We start from the raw sequence: 23,580 nt of genomic DNA on the forward strand, positions 1-23,580 counted from the left end.
AAAAAGAAAATATGCATGTTTTAATTAATGTTACCTAATGTAAATAAATGAAACAATAGAAGTAGCTAACCACTAATAGTAAAGAAAAAAGCGAGACGGATTGTGCAGCGCCAATGTATGTAATTGCGTACACGTGAAAGCATATCGTCATTTCCCTACATAAGAATATGAAACCAACACTTATTACTGTTCATATATGTTTTAAATCATATTTATGAATGTAAAACAAAAATTCTACTCACCAATGGTGGTAAAATCTAAAACATAAGGACAGCCAATGTTGTTGTGTGAGTTTTTACTCAGATGACGAAGCTCCTAAGTCATCAGGTTCTCCATCTGAAGCTGTAGGTTTAACTCTGGCTAAAGCTGTAGCTTTCCATAAAGATGCCATAGCTGTTGTTGAACCTGAAGGTGTTGCTGAAGCTGTTACTGAACCTGCAGTTGTTGCTGATGCTGAATTTGTTGGTGTAGCTGAACCTGAAGTTATGGTGTAGCTGCACCTGAAGTTGATGGTGTAGCTGTAGCTGAAGTTGATGGTTTAGGCCTTTGAATAATAAAACTGTCTAAAGAACCTTGCACAGCTGCTTTCTTTTTCTCATTACAGTGGTCCCTCGGTTAACGAACTCAATCCATTCCAGCAGGTTGTTCGTTAACCGAAAAGTTTGTTAACCGAAACCATTGTTTCAATGGGTTTTTGAGTAATTGGTTCCAGCTCACCGAAAATTGCCTAAATTCAACAAAAATGGTAGAAAAGTTTACTTACTTTGAGGTGTGTATGTAGAAGGCTCCTGGATGATGATGATGATGATGGGGATTAGAATGAGGGTGGAGGAGAAGGAAGAAGAGAAGTCACCCCATGGCACCATTTCACCCATAAAATTTTAGTTCTCTTGGTGTATTTCAAGATTATTTTCTTTAAATCAACACTGAACTGCATTATATATTGTCAATATGTAAAATATATTTCAAAATGACCAATAATTTGCTTGGAAACACAGAAAAAAAGCATTTAGTTGAAGAGAGTCTCAAGCAAGATGTTACCTCCAGTGAAAACAGAGAGAGACTAACGCCTGTTTGCTGTGTTAAGAGGCTGGATGCCGCGCATTAAACTAGTCACTTTACCTTCAATTATGTTCATTAATTGTTAAAATGACTAAAAAATTGAATATTAAACTTTTAAAATTATTGAATAGTATAAACTTCTTGATATTTACTAAAATAGTAAGGAATCTAAGCCCTAGAACCGATTAATGTATTGGCGGACTAATACTAAAGCTGGTTGACCGGCCAGTGCAAGCGAAAACATGTTGAGGTCGGTTCGTAAGACATTCGTTAACCGAATTTAAGAATCTTATGGGAGGCAGTTCGTTAACCGAAATTCTCAAGTAACCGGAGGCGTTGCAGCAACCGAGGGACCATCAGGCACGCAGCTAGACCTGGGCCGGTGCCAATCACACTGGCCTCCTCCTCCCCCCACGCCCTCGGCCTCCTCCTCCCTCCTCCTCCTCCTCCTCCTCCTCCTCCTCCTCCTCCCTCCCTCCCTCCTCCTCCTCCTCCTCCTTTCTCCCCAACCTGTCTAGCTGCTGTTGGAATCCTTGTAAAACAGTGAATAATTTTAATATAAACTTCATGTATTTTGCACAAAAGATAAAAATTAATCACCTGTATCATATTTAAGTAGTGATTTAAGAGTAAAAGTGTATATGTTCGTATATAGTATTCCACATACACATAAGTATAAATAAAAAGTTTATGTGATGATCGGACAACGTCCATTTTGGTTAACGTCACGTTTCCAAGAACGTATCTAGGACGTTAACCGGCGCATGACTGTGTATATATATATATATATATATATATATATATATATATATATATATATATATATATATATATATATATATATACAGTGGGGTATGCTATAACGAACGTAATTGGTTCCAGAACCTCGTTTGTTATAGGATTAATCCATTCCAGGCCCCCAAATACAACCACTTAACACTGAAAAAATTCTGTGGAAAATGTAAAAAATACGGTACTTTATCTTACCTTAGTGTTATTCAGCATGCAGGTACCCCTAAACACTGGCACATCACTTCCACTGGGAGTCTTGGCTTTAAGGTCCTCAAACAATTGTCTGGCCTTCTCACAAATTATAGCTTCACTAATGTTACCACCTGCCATTTCTTTCTCCTTTATCCACACTAAGAGTAAATTTTCCATCTCTTCAATCACATTACACCTTGCTTTGCTAAGTCTAAAGATTCCCTTAGCCACTTGCACAGAGTTCTTCAAAATCGTACATATAGTCGATTTAGCCATCCCATATTCATCACTAAGTTTCGCAATGCTTCTTCCATTCTCACGTTTCTTTATAATTTCTTTCTTAGTTTCAAGGGTTATTAGCTTTCTCACTCGCTTTGGACGATTCATTGTTACAATTGTATACTTGTAAAACAAAATAGTTACAGTATACAAATAACGCGAATTTCCACATCAAAAGACGAAATTTCAAGAATAACAGTGGTGCACTGGCTACACAATGAGACAAAGATGGCGCCTGACGCTCTTGTTGTGGGTCGCGGTACAACAATATTCATGCGCCAGGCGAAATAGTCCCGTATTCATCCGCGTTCGTTGTAAGAGTTGCGTTCGTTATAGCATTCTCAATTTTATAGGTAAAACTGTTCGTTATAGGAATATTCGTAGTAGGATCCGTTCGTTATAGCATACCCCACTGTATATATATATGCTGATAACCACATATATATATATATATATATATATATATATATATATATATATATATATATATATATATATATATATATATATATATATATATATATATATATATATATATATATATATATATATACACACACAAAGGGGTACACGCACCGCGGAATGTGAGCATTCCGGTTTCGGCGGGGTACCGCGTAAACGTGGAAACGCGGAATGTGGGACCGCGTAAAGCGAGGGTTGACTGTATTAGTATTTTCTTTTATTATAATTGTTATTTATTTTTATTAATTTTTATTAATTTTTTTATTATTATTACTACAGTGATCCCTCGGTTAACGAACGCGCCTCGGTTAACGAATTACCTTCCATAAGAATCTTCAATTCGGTTAAAGAACAAAAATTCAGTTAACGAAATTCTTACGAAATCATGTCAACATGTTTTCGCTTGTTCACCAGCTGGAATTTTAGTCCACAATTCAGTAATCGGTTCTAGGGCTTAAATTTGTTCCCATTTGAGTAAGTATCAAGATGGTTGTACTATTCAATAATTTTCCAAGTTTTATATTAAAATTTTTAGTCATTTTAACACTTACTTAACATAATTGCAGTACAGGAAACTAGTTTTTGGTGCGCCAATCAGCCACTTGACTCACCGACAAAGGCGTCAGTTTGTATCTCTGGTCAGTGGAGGTAACATCTTACTTGTGGCTCTTGAACATAAACTATTTTTACGTTTTTACAGTACAATTATTGGTCATTCTGAAATTTATTTTATATATTGACAATATATAGTGCAGTGCAGTGTTGATTTAGAGAAAATAATCTTGAATTACACCAAGTGAACTTAAAAATTTTATGGGTGAAATGACGGCATGAAGCATGGGGTGATATCTCTTCCACCCCCACTTCCTTCTCTTCTCTTCCTTCTCCTCCACCCCCACTTCCTTCTCTTCTCCCTTTTCCTCCACCCCCACTTCTAATTCCCATCATCATCATCATCATCAACCAGGAGCCTTCTACATACACACCTCAAAGTAAGTGTACTTTACTTTATTTATTTGAAACAATGGTTTCGGTTAACAAAATTTTCGGTTAATGAACGACCTTCTGGAACGAATTGTGTTCGTTAACCGAGGGACCACTGTATTATTATGTATAATGGTCTTCCCCCATATAATGGAAACTAATCTATTTTTTCATGTTTCTAAAAAGGGAAACTTCCTTGGTTAGGTTTACATCAGAGTTTGTAATGTTAGTGCCAGTTTCCATTTTGATGCAGGGAGCAAACTTTCATTGGGGTATACTGTATGCTGCACAACACTTGGAGCTTTTCCATCATCTCAATTTTTGGTGTTGTAGTTTTGTTCCAATACATTGGTCACTCTGAACTGGTATCACATCTTAAATGAAGGTTTGATCCTCAAAAATCTATTTTATGACAGGCTAGTGAGGAGCAATATGGATCCCATCCACTTCCCTATGATTTCATGATTTCTGAAGAAGTTAGCTGGAGTGAGAGGATTACAGTATATCTGTTAACCTGATTTACAACATTGTCAAATGAGGTACAATATGTATACTAGTATATGATCTGCATGACAGAAAGATTGATGTGAGCAACATCAGGACCTGTTACATTCTGATGTATAAGTGCACACCATAACCTCTTTAGTACAGTACTTTCATTTTGAGTGATGTTTGTCTTCAGATTTCCATCCTTCACCATAGCCAAAGGGTTTACTTGGAAAACTCCTAAAAGCCTTTGTGAGCATTTGAAACTACTGTAGTATGATATCCTGCATTGTTTTTTAAGATTACCATCTACCTTAAGGATTAATGTAATAGTGCTCTATGTAGGTGGATATGCTGCTGATGTAATGCATGGGTAATGTGTGAAGAAACATGGTAAATGAAATACTATAGAAGTACACATATTCAGTATTATCACAACTGGAATGAATGAAGGGCAGTGAATGGTGGAGTCTGTGTTGGTCTAGATTATGGCCAGTTTTTGCCATAGGTGAGACTTTGCAAAGTGTATAATTTTAACTAATATAATATTTCAGACAGACATTATTAGTCCCAGAAATGCTGCTATTGAAAAGCGCCTTCTAAACAAGCAAAAGGAACCCTTTGGAGTGCGAAGGAAGGATTTTTGGGATGCCAATATTTACTGGACGCAAAAACTGTTAAGCTCAGCATTTCGATCAAAACTAAGCCATGAACCCGATGGACTCATCTTCCAGCCAGAATCAGATGTGGGTGGATACGTATTTTAATTATTGTTATCTTAACATTTTGCACAAATTAAGCGAATGAATCATGATATGTACTTGAATGCATATTGCACATACTGTACTGTAGATTATGAAATATATGATCAACCTTCGTCCAATTTGATTTTCAGATTTGCCACTACTACAGAATTGTTATTAAACTGTGCGTGCGTCATTCATTTTTCTGAAATATGTTAACTATATATATATAGTGGGGTCTCATTTTACGCAGGACTCGGGTGCGCAGTTATCGCTTACGCAATTGGTTTGTGACCATAGTTGTAGCTTACGCGGAGAGCTATGGGTAGCATTAATTTAGTGATCTTTTGTTTATTTAGGTTAAGTCGACAAAAGGGGGGCTCTGGGTGCTTAAAAGATGGTGAGTGTTGGCAGCATTGTTAGGGAGAGCAGGAACGATCAGTTAATACCACTCTGTACTGTAAACAAAAGACAGTAATAGCTCATCTGGGATTAAGTGTTGGATTTTTGTGGGGGTATTTATTTTATTTTGTTTTATTAAGACGGCACCAAAAGAACCTACATGATATGTTAATTATTGTAAAATTGAATGCTGTCTTTATAAAGGGATCACGGGGTGATGAGTGCAGGAGGTGGTGAGTTGTTTCTCTCTCTCTCTCTCTCTCAACATAGTATTGTATCTTAATATTATTTATATTTTATTCTTATAGTTCATTCATCTTGGTATATTTCATAATATATTCCAAAAATAATAATCGACCTTTCGGAACCGCTTGATTATTTCAGCATTATTCCGAATTCAAATGATTTCATTCATTTTGCCAAAAAAAAAAAGCCCACAAATCAATCCAAAATTTGAATTAATGGGGGTATGGTGTACTGTATATTAATTTGTCTATTCAAGGCATCTTCAGTTTATTAGACCAACTAATTCCCCACCCCAACAATGGATGACCTGACAATGCATCAGGTCAGTAATATGTGACCACTAATCCCTCACCCCATCTTCACTGCATATGAGAAAAGAATTTATATACAATGGGTGACCTGATAGTGCATCAGGTCAAGTCAGTAACATTAGAGAATGATGAGAAATGTATTTTTTCCCATAGACATAATGTTTCTTTCTTGTCTATTTTTATTTTTTCGTTAATTAATCTATTTCTTTCTGTCTTTTTATTTTTGTACATGATTTCTCATACCTTATCTCTTATTCTTTTTCTTATTTACTTAAACAATTATGTAGGGTATAGATAGGAGGTGGAAGGTGGAGTAGAGTGGTAGAGGCCTGGGGTGGATCCAGAATATCAGGGGGGGGGGGAGTCCCAGAAGTTGTGGGTGAGAGAACATGGCGAGCATACCAAGTCTACCCTGTTGGGGAGGCTGTAAGCCCCCCAGTAAAAAATTAAAATTTTTAACAACATCATGGTCATTTTGAGGTCATTGGTACTTGATATTAGGAAATATTCTGAGGTCAATAGTAATTACTTTTTCATATACAAGTACAAAAATGCCTGCGTACAATACAGTAAGCCCTTGTTATTTGTGGAGGGTTAGGTTCCAAGGCATGGCACGAATAGGCAAAACCACGAATAACAACATTTACTACTTTAGTGCACTACTGTATACTTATACTGTACCAAACAACCGACCAGCTGTGGCAGCACTCCTACCCTCTTTTAACTTATCTAATATGTAATTCAACTTTCTTTGTCAGGGTCATCACTGACTTCTGCCTTTTATGTTTCACTCCACTAGCATCACTAGTCTTTTAGGGGCCATTTCACACAAATGCTAAAGTTTTGAATCGCAACATGAGATGCTGCATCTCAGGCAATGGTTGAGTGCAAACAGGGAAGAGGAGATGCTGTGAGTGCGTGGAGGTGACTCTTTGCGCTGCGGGAGAGGCTCACAAGCTAGTCACCATAGCCACCATCTGCTTACCGCGAATTGTCGAAATCGCGAATCGCAAACCAGCGAATGGCAAGGGCCGACTATACTGCATTAAAGAAAAAGTATTGGAATTTTCTGATGAAAATGGGGGGTCAAGAACCCCAGGACCTCCCTCCATCTGGATCCGCCTATGTGGGTGGGGGAACATGCACGAGACCCAACCCAGCTAGGGTTTGAAACACTGTAACCCCTTGACCCCCCAAAAAAAAAAAAAAAAAAAAAAAAAATAATAATAAATAAATAATAATCATAATAAAGAAAAATAAATATATAAATAAATCTGACCAATATCATGGGCATTTTGAAGCCATGTGCCCTTGATATTAGGAGATATTCTGAAGTCAATAGTAATTACTTTTTACTAAACAAAAATGCTTGAGTACAATATTGCATTAAGGACATTTTTTTTTTTTTCTGATGAAAAGGAGGCTGGACCCCAGGACACCCCCCCCCCCTCACTCTGCCCTGGATCCACCCCTGAAGGCAGGGTGTGGTGGGGGGAGGGAGGGTTGATGGGCCCTAATGCAGTCACTTTTCCTTTGTGGTGGGGACGAGAGTCCTTTCCCCCCATGTAACTGAGTGTATGGCTGTTGCCTCATTCACCAGTTTTCTATTTATTCATCATTATGTTCTCATATGATCAGCCAATTATGGTATTTGTTTCATCATAAATAACGTACGGTATTAAATAATGGATCAAAATACAATACAGTATATAATTTGACTTCAAAATAAAAGACAAGCTGAATCACAAGGAAATGTCTTCCCTGACCACCCCCCCTTCGTAAAGGAGGGGGTGAAGGGTAGGACTGGCCCTGCTGCATTTGCCAGTTTGTTATTTATTCATTATTATATTCTTGTATGATCAGTCTCTTATGGCGGATGTTTCTTCATAAATAATGTATATTAAATGATAGAAAAATACGATATATAATTTGTAATATGACTTCAACATAAACTGACAAGCTAAATCAGTGTTGGGGGTGTGGCTGTACCAGAGCAGACCGAGGGATCCTACAGGTAACGTATCAGGAGTTTAAACGCCACCACCAGACTCTCATCACTGCCTATTTATGGGCTCAACAATTCAAGGAGAATTCAGTGATGATAACCCTGCTGCTCTGGATATGAAGCTGAAGTTGCTTTACAGGTGTCTGCAGTTGATTCTGAAGACTTTGAATCCAACTAGCCTTCACCCCTTGACTGGACCATCATCTCTCAGACCTTCCCACACCTCCACTATTCAATGGAGACGGTGGAGTATCACTTAATTAACTTCCTGGGCATTCTTAAAATATTTATTTAATAATGTAGATGCAGTTTATGTGACATTATGTCATTTTTGGAATGTTAAGTTGGTTACCCAAAGACATTTTAGAGTACTGTAATGGTCTGGGGAGTCCAGTACAATACAGTCAGTCTTCGACTTACGACGGAGTTGGGGACTGATGACCAGGTCGTAAGTCGAAAATGCGAAAATAATACATAAAAAATCTAAAATGGGTGTCTTTTTTGCTTCTCAGCACCACGAGAACTCTCACTTTTACGCTTGTCAGCCATTTTAAAGGGAATTACAAACAAAAATTTTGTTAGTACACAGCGCGATTACTAATGTCGGGATTCGAAAATATGTAATTTGAAAAATATTTTATACGACTGTGGCAGTCGTATGTCCGAGTGGTCATAAGTTGAGTAGGTCATAAGTCGAGGAGTGCCTGTATAGTGATTTTAACACATGCTAAAGGGCATCACTTGCACAGATTTGCGATGCGTGGACGTAAACCAGTATGATGTACCTGAGCAAAATGAGACCCCACTGTACTTATTCTTACTGTGTGTGTGTGTGTGTGTGTGTGTCATTAATTATTCTGAAATGTGTTAACTGCATACTGTACTTGTTATTTGTGTCACTCATTAATTTTTCTGAAATGTGGTAACTATATATTTATTTTACGTGTAGTTTTCAACCTTAGCATTTTAGTAAATTAGATACTGTATTGTATAATAATAATAATTATAATCAAAACACTAAATGGAAATATTGTTTTTCAAATAAATTTATTTTCCATTATTTATACTCAGGCATATGTTCCTGGGAGATGTGACCTCGTTCTGAAGTGGAAACCTGCTAGCCATAATTCCGTTGATTTTAGATTAAAAGTTGTCAAGAGAACTGGTTTAGGGTAAGTTTTTAATATGCATTCATCTATATGGTTATTTTTTGATTGGTTGAGAGATATTTCATAAAGAGCTGTATTGAAATTTACTGGTAAGATTATTAAAAAACGCTGCTTATTACTGACTGCAAAATTATATTGCTTTGTGGACTCGTAGACAAAAATTTTAATTTCTCCTTTCATTTTTAGTGAGCATGTAGTGTTATGTATGTCTCCTCATTCATATACAATAACACCCTGGTTGATGTTGCCTCCTTTTATGCCATTTTGAAATTTGTCATCACTTAATTTATACAGTTACCTGAATTATATAGTGTCTACCTCTCACTTAAGTCTTTAACAGTACTGTATTCTCTCATTTTGTATTCATCTCCCGAGCTGCTTACCTTTTATCTCATGAGACGCCTAACTACGTACATGGATACTTTGCATCACGCATGTATATACTGTAGAGTACAATATGTTTATGTACTGTACAGTGTTCTGGTGATTTTTTCTCGTGTACAGGGGTTCCTTGTTATATGTTGCACTGGTATAAATCATTTTGCATATCCCATATAGGTCTACCTTGTTTAACGATAGGGTTGCATTCCTGAAAACCCCAATGTTAAGCGAAATTATTGCTAAACGAGGAATAACAGCAAATCACAGAGGGCGAACAACAAGTTCGAATGGCTGGGTGGTAAACACTGAGTACAGTACTGTACAGTACAGCACTAATGGTAAATGAGTTTGTTATAAATGGTTTTGAAGTTAAACAATTGATTAATTAACACCAAACTTCTATATAAACGATGTGGTTCATAGTTACCGTATTTGCCGCGCATAAGACGCACCACTGCATAAGACGCACCCCTATTTTACAAGGATATTTTGTGGAAAAAACAATTTTAGTACGTTTCATCATACATTTATTGAAAGTGATTTTAAAGTCGCTTTGGGGGTGCCGGTGGTAGAAGCGGTACCGCTCTTGCCTCGCAAGCGAGATGTCACGAGTTCGATTCCCGGGCCAGTGGAAAAGTTGTTTGGACATACTTCCTAGCCCCAATTGGTCCCTGTTCACCTAGCAGTAAAGTAGGTACCTGTTGTAAATCGAAAGTTGCGAATTTGTATTCAGGGAAAGTTGTTGGAGCTTCCAATAACTTGATGACAAAAACGATTGACTCTTCAGGCTTCTACGCCCTTAACTCATGAGACATAAAGGCAAGCATGAACTTAGCATGCTTCCCTGTTGGGCACTGTAAACGCTTCTGCGCTTCACCTTACACAGGATGTAGGGGGGTGCCCAATAAAAAAAAAAAGTGGTTGTGTAGGGGAAAACATTTGATTTTGTGCATGTAAATAAGATATATACTGGAATCAAGTAGGAAATCATATATAGTAACATTAAAGTAACCTTGAAAGGAAAATAAATTAAATTTACCAAAGCTAAAAAGAAATTCATTGGTATCAGTGAATACTGGTACATGAAGACAAAGCAAATACAGGGGGGGTATAATCGTATTTTTGGCTGTGATGACTTGTGTTGCAGCGATCTGCTACCTGGGTCTAGCACCATCGCTATTGTTTTGGCGTCATCGACTCTTTGCAAATGGCTGACTGCGGCTGAACTTTCTGTTAACATTTATTTAATCTTTCTAGGTGCATATTTCATTTAGATAATAAACAAATGTTTCTTAAATGTAACACAGTCCTTAAATATTGTAAGACATGTATCTGGTGTAGGTTACGTATGCTAGGGAAGGAGGTACAGTGAGATGTTGTGAGCTTCCCTCTGCCGTTAAGCCAATGTAAGCCATTATTTACCCGGTACGTCTTCGGAAAATTTGCAGTTAGTTTGTGATAATAGATTGTGATAATTTGGCTTGTTTTTCAGTATTTTATTATGAGTAATATTATTAGTAACACATTTTTTGTGTTTAGTGGACTACCGAGTGTCCTGGACTCCCAAGCTAAGCACCTCCGCCTACGGCGCTCGGCCTCCCATCTGTAATACGGGCGCATTAGACGCAGGGTAATTTTTATAATTTGTTTTTAACGTGTTTTTCATGCCGGCAAACACAGTAACTGATTTAGTGAGCAAAAGGTGAGCCCAATTCGAACAAATTTCAAATTGCATACATCAAAATTGAAAAAAAATTGCTATGTTAAACAATAAAATTGATACATAGCATATCATTAAATACAATAGCACATATTTTATCGTCACTACAAAAGATAGTTCCTCCCACACTCAAGCCTTCCTCTGGGCGATGTGACACAGTTCAGCCAGGCAGTCATCTAGGCCCAGCTGACTCAGAGACAAGTGACTCCTGCCATGATGTCACATTGGGGGAGGGAGTCAGGGAACATGGCTGGACTCACGACACAGTTACAGCCCACTGCCTCCACAAAGACGTTCACTTTACACACTTACACACCCGTACTCTTCATTTTTCTTATTTTATAGTTTTATGCTATATTTTCTTTATTTATAAGCCACATTAGAGTACTGTATTGTAATAATTTTTCCACTACTTTTATACATAGTTTCATTACATGTAACAATGGCAACATGCCAACTCACATGCCACCACCATCCCCAGTTTTTCCCCTTCCCAGTGAGTCAAGCTATTGCTAAACCAAATTTTGACTTAATGTGAAGTGAGAAAGGGTATCTAAATTTTTTATCACCTAACAGAATAAATTTTCTATGTAAGTTAATTGTTTCACATGTATTTTGTCTACATCATCCACTATTTTATACTAAGTCTGGGTGTACCTAAATATGATGTATAAATAGTGTTAAAATCACATAATATAGTAAAAAAAATAGCCCTAATAAATCATAAAAGGGCTCTACAAGCGTTAACTTTCTAGATCGCCAAAATGCGTCGGTCACCTCTGACACAATTGCTCACTGGAGTGCTTAAAAAAAAAGAATTGGCACTGAACTAGCTCTCCATCATACCCTGTTCCAATATTGTCCAATAATCCCCCCCCCCCCTTTTTTTTTCCTTCTAGCTAAACAAGAAGGGTTGGCTCCAGTACCCACCTGTTTCACTAATTGAGCTATAGGTGAGAGACATTCCATATTGTGCTGGATGCACTTTATTACTGTCAAAATAAGTGGCACTGTACAGAAACAGGGTTATTTTGGCAACAAATTACAGTAAAACCTTAATAAACTAGAGGAATTGGGGCAGACCCCAGTCTGGACAATGTAAGGGTCTGAAAAAAAGTGAATAACCCTCCCCCCAATATAAATATATACAGTGATCCCTCGGTTAACGAGCGCCTCAGTTAACAAAATTTCGGTTAACGAATTACCTTCCATAAGATTCTTCACTTCGGTTAACGAAAAAATTTCGGTTAACGAATTCCTTACGAATTTTTCCCAACATGTTTTCGTCTGCATTTGGCTGCTCACCGGCTGTAGTATTAGTCTGCCAATACAGTAATCGGTTTTAGGGCTTAAATTCCTTACCATTTTAGTAAATATCAAGAAGGTTGTACTATTCAATAATTTTAAAAGTTTTATTAAATTTTTTAGTCATTTTAACAATTGTTGAACATACAATAATTGAAGTACAGGAAACTAGTTTCTGCGCGCCAAACAGCCACTCAACACACCAAGCTTGGCGTCAGTTTGTTTACCAGTTCAGAGGAAGGAACATTTTGTTTGAGACTCTTCAACATAAACGCTTTTTTTCTGTGTTTCCAGTCAAATTATTGGTCATTTTGAAATATATTTTACATATTGATGATATATAGCGCAGTGCAGTGTTGATTTAAAGAAAATAATCTTGAATTACACCAAGTCACCTAAAATTTTATGGGTGAAATGGCAGCATGGGGTGACTTCTCTTCCACCCCAATGCCTTCTCTTCTCCCTTCTCCTCCACCTCCATTCTAATTCCCATCATCATCATTATCAACCAGGAGCCTTCTACATGCACACCTCAAGGTAAGTGTACTTTACTGCATTTATTTTTAGTTTGTATGTAATTTTCTGTGAGCTGGAACCAATTACCGAAATACCCATTGAAACAATGGTTTCGGTTAATGAATTTTTCGGTTAACGAGCAACCTTCTGGTACGAATTGTGCTCGTTAACCGAGGGACCACTGTATATTGTACATCAAAGCCTCAATAGGTACCTGGGATGCTTGTGATTGTAAAATTTTGCAAATAACATTCTTTAATACCCTACCTTTAATATCATACGGTAAATTAGGAACCGAAGGCTAAAAAAAAAAAAATCATAAATAGAGCAAAAAAATTTATTTTAGCCCTCTAAATACTACACAAGTATGTACTGCTATTTTATACAGTTGTATTATGTGTTATGAAATTAAATGAGAAAGCAAGTGAATGTAGTGTGATGTTAGGGAAGTCAACTGGATCGCAGTAGCAGCGACGCATCGTCTGCGGCTTGCCCCATACGGCTCGTACCACCATCACTGTGCCATCAACACACACACGCCAACGCACGTCTAAAATGTAACTCAGTGAAGGAAACATGCATACATACTGAAAATTAGGTTTTCATGTAAAAAAAAACTTATGATTGGGAAGAATATATAATTTTTCCCAGTCATAAGTATAATATCAACATTATGGGAGCAAAATACTTAGCAGTATTATTTATGTATACAAAGTGTACTTTTCATACCTTATAATGAGGTGTTGTAGAGAAGCCTCCGTAATGCTACTGGAGATATTACTGCCCCTCCTTTAAGACCTTTGGACTGGGATCATCCACACTGTCCAATGAAGGGCTGGCAGGTGAGGAAGCTGTATCAATGGAATAAAGGGGAAAGGCAGGCTGTGAGCATGGAAGGGGTGATGCTGACAACACCAGGCTGGTTGGTGAGGAGAGACGGGAGTGGAGGGAGGGACTGAACTGGAACTCGGCATTAAAAACATTGTGATTGGCAATTGTTTGGCTTTCTTTTCTAGTTCTTTATATATATTTATTGGTAAGGTTGCAAAGCATTTGCGATATTCCGTTTCACTATGATTATTGATGGGTCATAGTCATAATAGTTGACCCATTCACTCCAAAGGTATAGGAAACAGCTGATGCACTCATGCCTTTAGTGAGTTTAAGCAACACGTCAATTTTCTGTGTTAGAGTCGTCACTTTCTTCACTCTCTTTGCACCAGATGCACTTCCACCAGTTAATAGCTTTTTGGGAGTCATGACAAAGTTTAGTTAGAAATGCTCAGGAGGAAAGAGGAGTAAAAATTCCCATGGCCTGGTAACAGCAGAGATGACTCAGACGAGATTTGCAGGAGAAGCTGGAACACAGTTCTATTTGTCATAATTTTTAATCGTTGTTGGACTATTGCTTTTTAATCGTTGTTGTACTATTGCATTACTAACCAAGCTAGGTACTTAAAAACCTTCTTTGTTGAAGGTCAGTAAGACCATTATAACAACAACAGAACACAACAGTGCGTGAAGTGGTAGGGCATCATGGTGGATGCTTGTGGTTTTTAAAATAAGCACCATACCATTTTATGTTATCTCAATAGATATACAGTAAACCTCTCGGGGTTCCTTTGTGGATAGTCGAATTTGCGAAAGTTAAATACGCACATGTTGAGGTTCTGGTGTACAGTAATATAAAGATAAAAATAAGAGTGTAGGGGTATATTGTGTGTTTTCCAATTTATGGGTACAAGTATGCAATACGAAAGGAGGACATGAAATTCAGATATCATTCGATGATTTCCTTATTTTACGTAAGGTTAGTAACATAATAATTCGTTGCTGATGCAATAGAAAAGGCGATGAGGTTGACAGGTCAACGGATATGGTCATTCTGACACCATTGTGTCGTGAAAGCAGAAGGATTGTACACTGATTAGTTCTTCTGAGGTTTTCGTCGGGCAACCACTATGTAAGGCTCCTTATAACATCGGCGAGTATCGTCTCACATTTGGTCTAATTGTACAGTGACCCCTCGTTTAACGAACACCTCGGTTTACGTAATTTCGATTAACGAACTGCCTTCCATAAGGATCTTCAATTCGGTTAACGAAAAAAAATTCGGTTAACGAAGTTCTTACGAACCGACCTCAACATGTTTTCGCTTAAATTCCTTACTATTTTAGTAAATATCAAGGAGTTTATACTATTCAATAATTTTAAAAGTTTAATATTCAATTTTTTAGTCATTTTAACAATTATTGAACATAATTGAAGGTAAAGTGACTAGTTTAATGCGCGGCATCCAGCCTCTTAACACAGCAAACAGGCGTTAGTCTCTCTCTGTTTTCACTGGAGGTAACATCTTGCTTCAGACTCTCTTCAACTAAACGCTTTTTTTCTGTGTTTCTAAGCAAATTAATGGTCATTTTGAAATATATTTTACATATTGACAATATATAATGCAGTGCAGTGTTGATTTAAAGAAAATAATCTTGAATTACACCAAGAGAGCTAAAATTTTATGGGTGAAATGGCGCCATGGGGTGACTTCTCTTCCACCCCAATGCCTTCTCGTCTTCCTTCTCCTCCACCCCCTTTCTAAATCCCATCATCATCATCATCATCATCCAGGAGCCTTCTACATACACACCTCAAAGTAAGTGAACTTTTCTACCATTTTTGTTGAATTTAGGAAATTTTCGGTGAGCTGGAACCAATTACCCAAAAACCCATTGAAACAATGGTTTCGGTTAACGAGTTTTTCGGTTAACGAACGACCTTCTGGAACGGATTGAGTTCGTTAACGGAGGGGTCACTGTATTTGTTATGATGAATTAGTTTATTTATTACCTTTGGATAAGTGTTCCATGAACCAGTTTCGTGCCTTTTCATACATAGAAAACGTAAACTGGTATCGTTCAAGATAATCTACTTAATATTTTTTAATACGGTACACACCTATATTTACGACCTTGGATCACGGTTATGTCAAGCTAACAAATGAACTCAGACTAAATTGTCTTTGTATTAAATCTCATAGTGCAATCTTCTTTTAGGATTACTGTTCACTAACATCTTTGGTGTTGCTTATGAATTAAAAGGCTCTGATTCATGAAGTCATCAGTCCGCTTGATTTCCCAAAATAACTTGGCGTCATCGGCAAACATTTGTATGGAGGAGTATACAACGTCAGGCATGTCATTTATGAAACAAACAACAGCGGGCCCAATACACTGCCCTGTGGTACTCAGTTTGTGACAGGTACAGATGATGATTTTGTGTCATTAATCACCACACACTGCTTGCGGTCTTGTAGAAAGTCTTCTATCCACGCTAGGACATTTCCCGAATTCCGTACCCTTCCAGTTTGAATTTTAGCCTTTCGTGGGGTACACTGTCATAAGCCTTGGCAAAATCTAGGTACATATTGTCGAGATTACCATCCCGTTCCAGATTATAGCTGCCTACTACCGAACAACGACTCTTAGGAAACATAATATCACCGTTTAACATAAGACTTCAAGCTTATTAGAAGAAAGGGACTGGTAACAACTGTAGCACCATCACATAATGGGAACACCACAGCCGATTACAATGCCAACACGTGGTAACAATACGTTATATCCACAATAATATTAAATTACAACATTCGCTTAAAAGGTTATTGAGGATATACAATTTGTATACGAAGACTATTTCTCTGTTTCCTTAATTAAATTCACCTTAGAAAAGAATGCTTTACATCAACAGTGGACGTCAGAAGTGACAGCACTCCATTGCTAATGTCCAAAAATTTATATTTTGTATCTCCCTCTTCATTTAAAATGCTAATAACAGGTTTATAAAATTGTTGACTCTTTTGGGGTGTAAATATATCGCCAGTCTCCACAAATTACTGTTTAGTTCGAATCTTTTCTTGATTTCCCTACACACTACTACTACTAGAAATCTCTGCACCACATTTTTGTCAGAGTTCATGCTTATCTTATAATGCTCTAGCCTTTGGAAGGTGGCATGTAATTGCGATCCTGAATATATCTGATGGACTGGTACATAAAGGGAATCATCGGTTGGATCATTACCATGCATTTGGAGTTTGACACACTATGTAAATGGCAAAAGGAGTTTAGCAATAACAGATGCAGTTGACATATGCTTTACGGATTAAATGCAAAGTTGGGGCTTCACTCTGGAAAATCAAGTTTATTGTGTTGAGTTGCGGCAATATGTAATTCAAAATTCAAGTAGCAGAACAAAAGTCTCTCCTTAATTACCCTGATGTGGGAATACAGTATGAAGGGGTTGCCACTGTTCGAGCATTCTTGCAACAGCTTCATGGAGTGACAACTACCTCGTGGCACAGGCATGAAATATTTGTGTGGTTTGAGTTGACAAAACCCTGGAATTCCTAAACTCGCATTTCCTTTTGGCACTCTGGGAAAGGTAAATGTAGACATTTCTTAACAATCTTCTTGAGTATGTGACCATATCTTTACTGCTTCGCTGGCACAGAGATGCATACTACTGTACGTGCAACACATTTAAATATGGTAATGCCAAGCATTTGAACTTTCATTCTGCTAGTTACGCAGTTATATTCGCCCATAATGTTTGATGCCCCATCTGGCGAGGTCACAGGTCGAAAGATTTAATAGCATCACACGCCAGCACTGTAGCTGAAGCCAGCGGCGATAACAAAACCATACACTCAGCAGAATCAGGGCCTCTTGTCTGTAAACACTGCCCCTCCTCCCCAGCCACCACATCTGGCGAGGTCACAGGTCACGTGGGGGTGGGGGGGGGGCAGTGCACGTGGTCGCAGGCTGAGGGATTTAATGTTTGTTCGGGTAAGGCAACGCTAGCACTGTAGTTGAAGCCAGCGGGATAACAGTCTATGAGTCCAGTTTTAACATTTTGCATTTGTTTTGTTTATGAAAGGTATATTTTCTTTGTGAGAATTATAAGTAGTGGCTTATGATTGTGTAGTTTGAGGAGTTTATGTAATTTAAGGTGAGAGAGAGTTTGTTGACTTTAGTAAGTGCTATTGCTATGTCTTATTTAATTAGGAAATTTTGGAATTCTTATTACTTAGTTGAAAATGCCATTATCAACATCTCTCATATACACATACTGTTTTTGTGTTGTGTTTGGGGTGTGGAATTGTTGGTGGGAACATTGTCTCATGTCAGCTGTTGATTATATTGTCTGTGGCTTTGGTGAAGCCACTGGGGGCAGTTATTATATATTTACCAATGTCTTCTTGTGATGTGGGTATTGCAGATGTATGTTTTTGGTCCGGTTAACAGTACATTAGTAGGAGGGCCTGATAGGCCAAAGTAGCTGTAGATCCTCTAGTTGAAAAACTAGAGAAAAAATGTGTACAGTATATGTTTGGGAGGTGACAAGTTTGCTGATGCACTTCATGTAGGGACCATGTATGTAAGCGTAGTATATTTTCCATCCATTTCTTCCAATGCCAAATGTCAGAGCCACTCTCTTGACTGCTTCCTTCTCCAAAACTATGAATAGAATATATATATATTTTTTTCTCAATATTTCAGGATGCTACCCGAGACAGTGGGAGAACTGTGGGTAGGTGCGTTTGACCGTCCATTTGGAGAGATGAAGGTTAACAAATCAATGAAGGACTATCATAACAAGATTATAGAATGCAAGTTTGAAAACAATCATTGGACATTTATGAGAGAACGTACTGACAAGTCTTTTCCCAATAGTTACACCACAGCTGTTGGTAGGTTATTTGTAAAGTAATCTAATAATAATTTTGAAGAGCAGGAGACATATTTTGATGGCAACATTGCATAGCTTCTTGCAGAAAATACTAATAACTGGAGTTTAATTGCAGTGAAACTCTTGCTTAGAGCAGGTATACATATAGTCTTAAGTTTTGTTGGGGTACATGCTTTAAAAACATCAGTCATGCACATTGAACTTCATTGTTTATTATTGTTCATCCAAGGAGTGAAAAATTATAAAATAAACATAAAAGTCAGATTAAATACAAAGTTGAGTACAATCTGCTGTAAACAACAATAAGAAGGTCTGAAATTAATTAACATTTCAAAATTAGTAGACAAAAGGATTGTGCCTGAAATCCAAATATTTAGCTGAGCTTTACACTAGGCAGCTTAATTAAAGGCAAATACCATTTCCCATTAACACAAGGGTACCAAGACTGATAAGTGGTTTATTTCAAAGTTGATGACTTTTTTCACTTTTGCGAGCTTTTTCCTGCTTAATACAAGAGTGGCTAACACCAAGCAAATATAGACTCTCCTGCCATTCATTCTATCTTACTACTGTAACACGTGTACAATATTAATGTGATATTCTCCTTTCACAACCAAACCCAAAATATATACCTGGTACATTCATCACTTCACACAACTTGGCATCACCACTTGACACCATGATTATTGATTATTCACACCACTTTTTCCTGTGTGTTCATCATCTCCTCATTTCTGTTATATCTGCCTTCCCATTATCAAGGTCTTCCCCTCTCTTACCAGCTATCCAACTCTGAATTATACACTCATTTTACCATTGTTGCACTACCAGTTCCCAGGACAAACATCCCTTGACTTACCGTATATACTCGTCTATAACCCCCCCTCGTTTATAGGTCGACCCTGATTTTTTGACCAAGAAATCGTTAATTTATGATATTCCTCGTTTATAGGTCGATCCAAGTTTTTGAGGGTAATGGAACAACAAAACCTTCAGTAAAAACACTCTATGTCCTATAAACTGAGGCTCGCCGTGCCTGAAACACCGAGTGCCGAAGGCAAATAGTTTATCATTTATTATTACGACACTTTACACTGAAACGCGGTAGTCTCAACAAAAATATTGTATATTTCCATTCAAGTATTTATTCAAATCAATTAGGCGGGAATATTATTGTAATACAACAGTTTTTAACTGAAAACCATTCGAAAAGCGATTATGGTAACATCTTTTGAACAACGAAACAAAGCGAAAGTCGATTGTTTTCGTCATTGTTGTTTTTTTGTTTTTTTATGGGGATTAGCCCACCCGGGCACAGGTCACTGACCCACATCAGGGCCCGGAGGGCGAAAATTTAATAATAATAATAATTCATAGTAAATAAAATTTATAATAAAAAGTAAAATAAAATATTAATGGTAATAATAATAATAATAACAACACTGTGATAATAATGAATACAAAGAAAATGCAAGAATGAAAAAAAATCAACAGTGAGAAACGCTATACAGTGAACCCTCACTTTACGCGGTTAATTCAACCCACGGGGTACCGCGGAAAGTGAGAAACGCATAAAGTGAACAACATAACATATGGGATTAAATGAAATAGAGACTGGCTGACCCCCAAACTCCACTTTTTCCGAAACAATACCTATGTTCTAGTAAAAATAACATCTTAATTTTATGATGGTACATGCACACAATTAATATTTAAGAGAAATTGAGAAACACAGTCGCCAAGTTAATGTCCATTCAAATAATGGACTCGACTCCCTCCCCCTCTTCTCACACTGCTGGCTCTTCCCTCTCTCAGAAATGTTTGGGGGAAAACCACTAGATTTTAAGGTATAGTAATAAATAATACCTCAAACTAATGTTAGGATAATATAATTGACATTGCTGGATTCCTTGTAAGACCAGGAATATTTTGAATATAAATGTCATATATTTTGCACAAAAGATAACATATTTGCTCAGAGTAAACAAAATACTTACAGTAGATCTAAAATTTGTATGTCTAATGCAAAATCTATGATGTTTATATTCAAAATGATCATCAAATTGTAAGAATTCCAGCAAAATAAATTATATTCTGGCCGGGTAATTTGTATGAATTTTATGAGCTAAAACAAATATCTTCAGTTAAAAAAAAAATAAAAATATTCTTCACGACACTATCTTTCAATTAAAACACCCCTCTTCCCACCACGCCAGCTGGGTCGATCCCTCCCTCCCTACCAGAGAAATGTTTGGGAGAAACCAGAATATTTACCTTTTTAGTAATAAATAATACCTCAGACTAAAGTTAGGATAATATAGTTCACATTGCTGGATTGCTTGTAAGACCAGGAATATTTTGAATATAAATGTCATATATTTTGCACAAAAGATAACATATTTGCTCAGAGTAAACAAAATACTTACAGTAGATCTAAAATTTGTATGTCTAATGCAAAATCTATGATGTTTATATTCAAAATGATCATCAAATTGTAAGAATTCCAGCAATGTAAATTATTTTCTGGCCCAGTAATTTGTATGAATTTTATGAGCTAAAACAAATATCTTCAATAAATAAACAAAATATACTTACCCAAATACTATCTGTCAATCAAAATACCCCACCTCCCCCCCTCTTCCCACCTGCTCCCTCCCTCCCTCCCACCTTCCCTCCCTACCAGAGAAATGATTGGGTTATAACAGTATATTTACATTTTTAGTAATAAATAATACCTCAGACTAAAGATAGGATAATATAATTGACATTGCTGGATTCCTTGCAAGACCAGGAATATTTTGAATATACACGTCATATATTTTGCACAAAAGATAACATATTTGCTCTGAGTGAACAAAATACTTGCATTAGATCTAAAATTTGTATGTCTAATGCAAAATCTATGATGCTTATATTCAAAATTATCATCAAATTGTAAGAATTCCAGCAATGTAAATTATATTCTGGCTGGGTAATTTGTATGAATTTTATGAGCTAAATAAAAAAATTATACTTCACCAGCGTATATGAGTAGATGCACCACGTAAAGTGGGAATTCCGGTTCTGGCAGGGTACCGCGTAAATGTAGAAACGCGTAAAGTGAAACCGGGTAAAGCGAGGGTTCACTGTATGTAAACCCTTTTCTACCTCTCTCCAACACTTCTTTAATTTGTATATTTCTTCACTTGTGTATTTCCTATATTCTGCATCACTATTCCCGCACTACATCCCCATTTTTACCTTCTTTGGTTTGTTTTTCCCTAATCTATTTATATGCATTTTCAGCTGTGTGTAATAGTATAAAAAACCCTGTGACTCAAGATATTCTCCTGAAATTCATAAACGATCATGGCTACAAGAAACCAGACAGGGATTTGATGCCCCCACCGCCTGCAAAGAGACAGAAACAATGAGTAAATGTACAAGATTGTGACTTGTAAAAAGATTCCTATTTTGGTTAATAAATACACGCAATTAAAATATGGTAAATCACAGTAGATATAGAAAAAAAAACAGGTTATGAAATTGTGGTTTATATATACGTACCGGTATGTATATATCCTCCAGGGTTCTTCTTTACAGGTGACATTTTAGGTTTTGTTAACCAATTGATATTCTTGAAAAATATATTATTTATAAAATATGTTCCTAATTCATACACCATTGCTGTTATGCTGTCAGGACAATGCTGGCCATCATATATAAGATTGGGAAGTTTATTAGAAATCAATAAATGTACAGTTTGTATTAGGATTTGATCATGTATCTTTATTTAATTTTTTGAAAAGAGAAAATTTAACTTTTACTTATAACTTAAAACTAAATGGTGTATAACTTACAGGGAAATTTTAATATTTCTGTAGGATTCTTTCAATAAATGTACAACTCTTTATGGTTATTTTCATGCTTAATTAAATTTAATTGTTTTCATTAGGGTATATAAGAGTGTTTTATCTACACATTGGAGTTCTCCTTATAGTGAAAGAGCATTATATTGAGTTTGATCTTGGCCGTGTGCTGGTAATGTTCAAGACGTTATACAGTAAATCCTCGAAAGTCCGGACAATTTGGGGGAAAAGGGGTCCGGTCTTCCTGAATGTCTGGACACACACACATGCATAAATATGCTGATAACCACAAGGAAACATTGATCACATGCACCTACAGTGATTTATATACAGCTCCTCCCCGACTTACAACCTACTCGACTTATGACCACCCGCACTTACGACCTGCCTCAGTCTTACCAAAATTTTGTCAAATTACGTATTTTCGAGTCCCAACGTCAGTACACAGACAAAATTTTCGTTTGTAATTCACTTTAAATAGCTGACAAGCTTAAAAGTGAGAGTTTTGTGGTGCTGAGAAGAAAAAGAGACACCCATTTTAGATTTTCTATGTATTATTTAAGCATTTTCGACTTACGGCCTGGATTTGGGTCCCTAGCCCCGTCGTAAGTTGGGGAGGAGCTGTGTGTGCGTGCATGCGTACACATATACATATACAGTCAGTCCCCGACTTACGACGGGGTTAGGGACCGGCGACTGGGTCGCAAGTCGAAAATGCGAAAATAATACTGTACAGTCAACCCTCGCTTTACGCGGTCCCACTTTACGCGTTTCCCCGTTACCCTGCCGAAACCGGAATGCTCACTTTCCGCGGTGCGTGTACCCCTTTACGCGGAGAGCGGCTGGCGAGCCGCGCCATTTTTGGATCCAAACCTCCCGCCATCCGCTATGTTGTGTAAGCGGCGCGAGTAGGTTCTTGCCAGTGTGTCTTT

General features: G+C 37.2%; 1 protein-coding gene across 1 annotated transcript in view; it reads left to right on the forward strand.

The window, feature by feature from the left end:
• LOC121879502 (mRNA-capping enzyme-like) overlaps positions 1–22,690 on the forward strand; it is a 63,792-nt gene extending 41,102 nt beyond the window's left edge. The window contains exons 10-13 of the mRNA XM_042386145.1: positions 4,812–5,003; positions 9,036–9,136; positions 18,611–18,801; positions 22,086–22,690. Coding sequence (XP_042242079.1) covers positions 4,812–5,003; positions 9,036–9,136; positions 18,611–18,801; positions 22,086–22,213 — 612 coding nt within the window. The 3' untranslated portion in view covers positions 22,214–22,690. The remainder of the gene's footprint in view (positions 1–4,811; positions 5,004–9,035; positions 9,137–18,610; positions 18,802–22,085) is intronic.
• Positions 22,691–23,580: the final 890 nt, after the last annotated feature.

The sequence above is a fragment of the Homarus americanus genome, unplaced genomic scaffold (genome assembly GCF_018991925.1).
Source record: "Homarus americanus isolate GMGI-L3 unplaced genomic scaffold, GMGI_Hamer_2.0 scaffold32340, whole genome shotgun sequence".
Lineage (NCBI taxonomy): Eukaryota > Metazoa > Arthropoda > Malacostraca > Decapoda > Nephropidae > Homarus > Homarus americanus.